General features: G+C 44.6%; 1 protein-coding gene across 1 annotated transcript in view; it reads right to left on the bottom strand.

Annotated features, from left to right (window-relative positions):
* The window catches only part of T265_13050 (hypothetical protein), a gene marked incomplete at both ends in the record, with an annotated part of 8,229 nt that extends 7,794 nt beyond the window's left edge, over window positions 1-435 (bottom strand). The window contains 2 exon segments of the mRNA XM_009166894.1: window positions 25-207; window positions 255-435. Of these exon segments, the coding sequence (XP_009165158.1) occupies window positions 25-207; window positions 255-435 (364 nt within the window).
* Between the last annotated feature and the right edge of the window lie 5,835 nt (window positions 436-6,270).

The following is a 6,270-nucleotide window of genomic DNA, read 5'->3' as shown; positions in this document are numbered from 1 at the left end:
GTACGACCAGTACGCGGTTATCACAGCTGATAATGATGATGATGATGATGCTTCCGAAAAGCGCAAGGAAAGCAGCAACGGACAGGGGTGTGATCAGAATCAACATAGGTGATCCAGAACGACCGGTAATTAGTAATTGCCAGAGGTTGGTTCGTATGCGGCAAGCACCATGTGGCCAAGAGGCTTCGGCTGTTTCGAAAGTTGCTACTACACAAGAACAGTTTGTGGTTAGCACAACCTTAGCAGACGTTTACCAACGTCAATGCGCTTCGATTCCAGTCCAGGAAGACCACTCATTTCATCCTCAGCAGTCCTAGGCCTACCCACCCGCTCATTCAATATTTTCGGCATTCCTAACGATGTCTGAGCTCTTAGCCCACTATAATAAAACCCCGAAAGCGTCGTAAAATGTCGACTTATGGTTTGTTGGGGCATAGGGAGAACGGACAGTTAATATCAACGTTGCTAAACGAGGCACACGCAGACGGCTACCATTGGAGCAGTCTTCTGCTCGGTGGCTAAAAACGATATTAACATCAAAGAATCGGTCGCGGCGGCTTTTGGATCAAGCGGAGTCGAGCTGGGAAGTGAGGTCAGTTTGAAAACCATTCTTAGGTCTTGAATTCTTTCTTTGGAGAGACAGCACATCAATATCAAGTGAGTCCAAGCTACCTGCTAGAGAAGTCTTTATCCAGCTTGTTTCGGAGTGTGAACGTTAAGGGCTGCCAGCCGGATTGTGTGAGGTTCCGAAAAATAGGATATTGCCGTGGCGCTCAGGCCCAGACATCAGGTTGATCAATTTCTCATCTAGAGCCGTTGGATTAAAAGCCTAACTTTAAGACAGGAAAGGCCGGCCTAAGGTCGATAGAACAATCTGCATTGTCACACGCAATTCAGCCGTTAACCTGGAGTACCAGGAGACCATGTTTGTCATATCTTAGCAGATTGGCCAACATGTATGGGAGGCTGCGATCGTCGCACTAACGTTCCCCAATATGGAGGCGAGATGGATCAGTTGTTAGAACGTGAATTTACTGACTGGAACGTCTGTGGTTTGAACCCGACCTCTGCATCTTGACTCCCTCAGGCTTGGGCAGCCTGGCGGTATCCTCGCCCTCTGGCTTTCTTCGGGAGGCATGGCAGTTAGACACCGGAAGGGTGAACATTTTTCCGAATGGTTCATGGAGATGCGCAAACCGTCACACTGCAGTAGTCGTGTTTGGTAACAATTACTTTGTTTGACATGCTAGGTGACGATAGTTGTCTGGAAAACCTATGGTATGTCTGCGCATTCCCTCGTGGAATATCTGTTTGCCCACGTTCCCGCTCTTTTACTTTCTGATGTCTGATGTGGCCAATGAAATTCTACAATAAAACCCTTCCCGCATCCCGGTATCGGATCTCCGGTTCCGGTCGACAAAGTTCGCAAAATCTGCTATGACGTGTAACCGAGGTGACGAACTGCGTAACGTTATGTACTTCTTTTCGGGACTCAAACGTCCACGGGAAAATGCCAACTGCTGCAGAACCTTCCCCACAGCATTGACAGATGTTCTGAACTCAAGATTGAATAGTATAATTTCTTAGGTTTTTCGTGTGCAGCCATTGAAGATGGCTTCGGTCCGGCGTCGCACTTCGTATAGCCGCGGAGTAAATCAAGGATGTACTGATAAATTGGCGCGTCGGGGTGAAAGTCGGCATCACTGGTCTGTTATGCCCATGAAACGACAGTCGTGAGGAACCGTGTATTTCATGCACCTCGACCTAGTGGTGTGCTGACCGATGTGATGTCCTAGAGATTTGACAAATAGCTGTCCTACTCATCAAGTTTCCTTATTCGCAAATTGGTAAGCATTTTAAAACTAGACAATTCATGTACTATTTACTGGTTTCGTTGAACGATAACTTGTTTGCTTGTGGAGGAGGGATTAACCGTGTTACATCCAGGGGAATTACTGACGCTTACTGACACTAAATATGGAGAAGGGGAAGAGTGAGTGTTGAGTACAAATAATCCCAGGGTCTTTAGTGGGAGTCTAAGAATAACGTGGTACGTTACCGAACAATGAATTAAGCACACCTGAGCATGATCTCCGAGTAAGGCGCCATATCAAGATTAAATTAACATCCTTACTGCAGTCCAATCGCATGACGACAACAAACCTTAGCCAAGCATTCTTGTTGGAATGACTGCATGTCCGTAATTGGGATTGGTTGCTTACGCAATTTACAGCGCTTCCAGCCTTTCGGTTGTGGAGAACTGCAGGGTATTAACCAAAAAGTCACTCAGTTTGATTATACAAACTTTCGTTTCGCGTTGCAATGTCGTGGTCTGTTTCCACCGTGATTTTTGTCATCAAGGATTTGGAATGAAGAGTAACCCTTTCCTCGAAAGCGTACTTGTCCTGGAAATCGTGCGGTTTTTTAACTCCGGACCGTCCTCCATTACTGATTTTCGTATCGGTTTATCGAAAGCATGTTGCTTTTCCGCTTGTGAGATTCTCGAGGACCGAACGGTGGACTTTGCCATTTTGTATCCAAAATTCACTTAGTCCTGCTATGAATTATCGGCAATGTGACCAGAACTTCAGGACCACTTTGAGTTATCCTTGGAGGGTTCTGCTATATATTGTGTCCTGTCACGTTGATGCCGATTCAGGTTGGTATATCACCCATACTGAGGTGAGGGTGGGTGCGGAAGAATATGGAGGTGCTTTTAGAACTAGAAAGAAACCGCAAATGACGTTGACAAATGCCGTTTAGGTCTTCTTGGATGTTAAGTGGTTTGCTTCAGAGTTGCCCAATTTTAGAGATACTTTGTTTTAGGATAAAATCTGCCGAGAACTGCCTAGTCTCCTGTTTGGGAAATGATGTCCGTGAGCTCTTGGAAGTTTTTTCCTTTCTTCTACGACTTTGTACACCGGTGTTGAAACCCGTAGATTGTTCAGAAAAAAGCCCGCTTCCTGGAAAGACCAAAGAGCCTCTCTCTCTTTGAGAGGGCTGCTGCACATCTGGGTCAAAAAGGCGGAATTTAGATTCGCCGCTTTTGGATCTTTAGACTACTCAACTTGGTGACAACTTAATGTCTTACCGAAAAACCCGTATGACAGCGCACAGGGCACGCACGAAATAAACAAAGACAAACGGACGGGCAGATATGTAAGCAATGGCATTTTCCACCATACTATAGGCCTCATGACCTGGAACCCATGGTGAATAAACGTGTCCAACCAGAAGTAAGCACAACGATGATCAACTGGTTTCCACAATCTCAATAATCTGAATCTTGAAGATGTGAGTTATAAGGGAACCCGAGTGCACAGGATGTTAGGGATTCCTGGAGTACTGAAGGAAGCGAAACCGAAGAATTCGGCCCGGCAGCAGATGTGCCAATTCACCATGGATGATTAGACTAAAAGGGGCGCGTGGGCCACCTGGGAGGTTTTGGGTTAACGATAGCCGTTCGGAATAACATCTGCCACGATATTACCTATAAACTAAGGTGAAGTGTACTGCGTCCTGGCGGTGGAAAAAAAGCTCATGGTTACCGTGAAGCGGTTAACTAATACTGATTTCCTGGGATAAACTTGCATGGGATTTTTACCACTTGTATTACATTTACGTCTGCACAGTAGCAAGAGTGAACTGCATAACGCAATACTAAGGCGTATGTTGTTTAATAATTCGTTAAACTAAACCAGAAAATGTTAAGACCCTACAACTTGGTGAGGGTCAAAATCAAGTTATCGTGGACAATCATAGTACGTTCCGAGTGACGTGTGTTCGATTCCCGCCAAGCTGGCGGTTTTAACTATTGACTTTTGGAACCATGTATGTCTCCATTGTGCTCATGATCGCTCGCTTATTACTGTCCGCTCTTGCTGTAGCATGTAAATCACAACTGATGAGATTCCTCTGGAAATCCATTTGTATTGGATATCCTGTGCAAATTGGGAAGGCGTTGGGGGCGAATATTCTGGACATCATAATAATCCGATCTTCAGCCAACAGGAAGCATTAATACGTCCGAAGTGAATCGGATCAGTTGCACAGTCATCGCAACTAATAACAGTCATTCGTCTCTTTGTTGAATTGGTGAAGCCGAGTTGGAAGAATCTGAGTCGTCCGTAAATTTCCGACATGTTGGTAAAAATTATAGCGCATGCTGTAACTCGGTCGTCCTTCTTTTCTAGTGGTTTATTTTGCGGAATCACTTTCATGGTCTTCTTTTGCAAGGCACCGTTTTGAACGGCATGTCTTCGGTAGCATTTTCTGGACTTTGGTGTCGGTGAACTCTGACACCTGGATGCTCAATTCCTCTAAGGTGCTAGAAGATTGCGAATTTCACTGTTTAGGAACATGAGCTCTGGCTTCGACAGTGTCAAGTCGGTACTGCCTACGGACGTGAGCATAGCTGTCGCTATCAATAACCTTCACTTTTTGGATTCGATTGTCTCCAGGCAGACTCTAATTGTTGCCCAAAGCACCCAAAGGTACAAATGCCGTGACTAATTGCGTGCGTTGTCCAACTTCCGAGCAATCAGTCCTTTCCGAATTGGAATTTGGCACGTGTGGCAAATATGCTGTCGCGGTGCGAGTAGGCCAAATCCTTGAAAGGACTATCCCTTTTTTGTCGTAAAACAAATAGTTTCAGTTTCCGGAGGTTTGTCCTGAAAGCAATCCAGTTGAGGAGAACTCGTATTTCGTGGGTCACTGTGCTGCTGGATGACTGCTGGTGAAGTGAAAATTCCCGCAACTACTAGAAATTGTTACGGAAGATCTCTTCACCCAGTGCATTACATCGTTACTCAGAAATTTCGAGTATCGACCGTACGACGTAAACCTATTAAACTGGAATTCGTCCTCAACAACAGCCATGAGTTCTACGGTTTGCATACCCACAATCATGCCTTTCAGTTGACCTCACACCAAAAGCCAGGCTGTTCAAACTTTCCGACTCCATCAATAATCAGGAATAGCTTACGTTTCTTCCCATCAAATCTTGAACGCGAGATAGTCATCTGTTCCTCCAGCTTCTAACCACCAACTCTGGTTTTTGTCGACAACGGGATTCATTAAAATACAGTATAGAATCCATGTTTCCCGCTTTCGTTAGTGAGACCACTCTGACTAATTTTAAAGTCTCAAAATCCGTCCCTCTCATTTTCCAGAATTTTCTGTACTGCTCACAATGGTTGCCATAGCCATCTCTTGGAAAGAGAACTCGGTGATTGGTGTGTTAATCAGATTGGTTTCTTGAATCAGTCCCGGGAAAAGTGTAGAAAAATTAGAAGAAACATTCATCTTCGTGTGATAATCTTGTGGTGCATAACTGCCATTTCACCATTAACATCAGACACTCGCAATACGACATGTCAAACCCTGAGGGATAAGAATCGGAATGACATGTGGTATCCGGCCACAGATTCTTCGGTTAGGCATCTGCGCCGTATTGTCTCTTAGCGTCATCCACTCCACTGATGGAGAGTTTCGAGGCACTAACAGATAATGAGCTTTGTGAAGTCATAATATGTTTAATGGAATCTACTGACAACTGAGTAACACCATGGAGTGATTAGTTTCTTTTTCTTAGGATTTACTCAATCACAAGCTGACCCTGTGTGTATCATCATCGGTCTGTCCATGAGTTCCAAGAACTTGGCTTACCTCTGCTATACACAATTGGGTAGGTTTCGGTAGCTTTTTCTAGCTACCCGATACGACTATATCGGACTGTTGTGTACAAGTATGAAGTCAGCTTTCCGATTGCAATTGTCATGTGTTCCTCTCCACACTGAAAATTCTGTACTTATTCTTATTTTCGTCTTATTTAGTGGCGCAGTCCCCGAGTTTCCATCAACCTTATATTCCTGTTGAAACCAAATTGCACAAAATTAGCGAAATACACTCATTTGTAAACTAATTTGGTTTTGCGAGAGACACCTGTAACCCAGCTGAATCTCTTGTTTGTGATGTTTCCTTATGTTACCTGATAAGCCCCAAGAAGGGCGAAACCGGTTTTGGGCCTTCGACGAATTTTCAGCAACCTTATGAGTAGTGCGTTACGAATATACATTTATCGCGATATCTCGAATATCGTAGCGACTGAAACACGACGCGGCTTGGTGCAGCACTTCCAGTTACTTGGAAACATCACAAACGAGAGATTCAGCTTGGTTCTAGGTGAGTCCCTCGAAAAACCAAATTAGTTTGCAAATGAGTGTATTTCGCTGTTTTTGGATGTGCATTTTTAGCGTGAGTCGAAGCGAT

Source organism: Opisthorchis viverrini, assembly GCF_000715545.1.
Source record: "Opisthorchis viverrini unplaced genomic scaffold opera_v5_31, whole genome shotgun sequence".
NCBI classification, from domain to species: domain Eukaryota; kingdom Metazoa; phylum Platyhelminthes; class Trematoda; order Opisthorchiida; family Opisthorchiidae; genus Opisthorchis; species Opisthorchis viverrini.
This window is presented reverse-complemented; position numbering and strand designations above follow the sequence as displayed.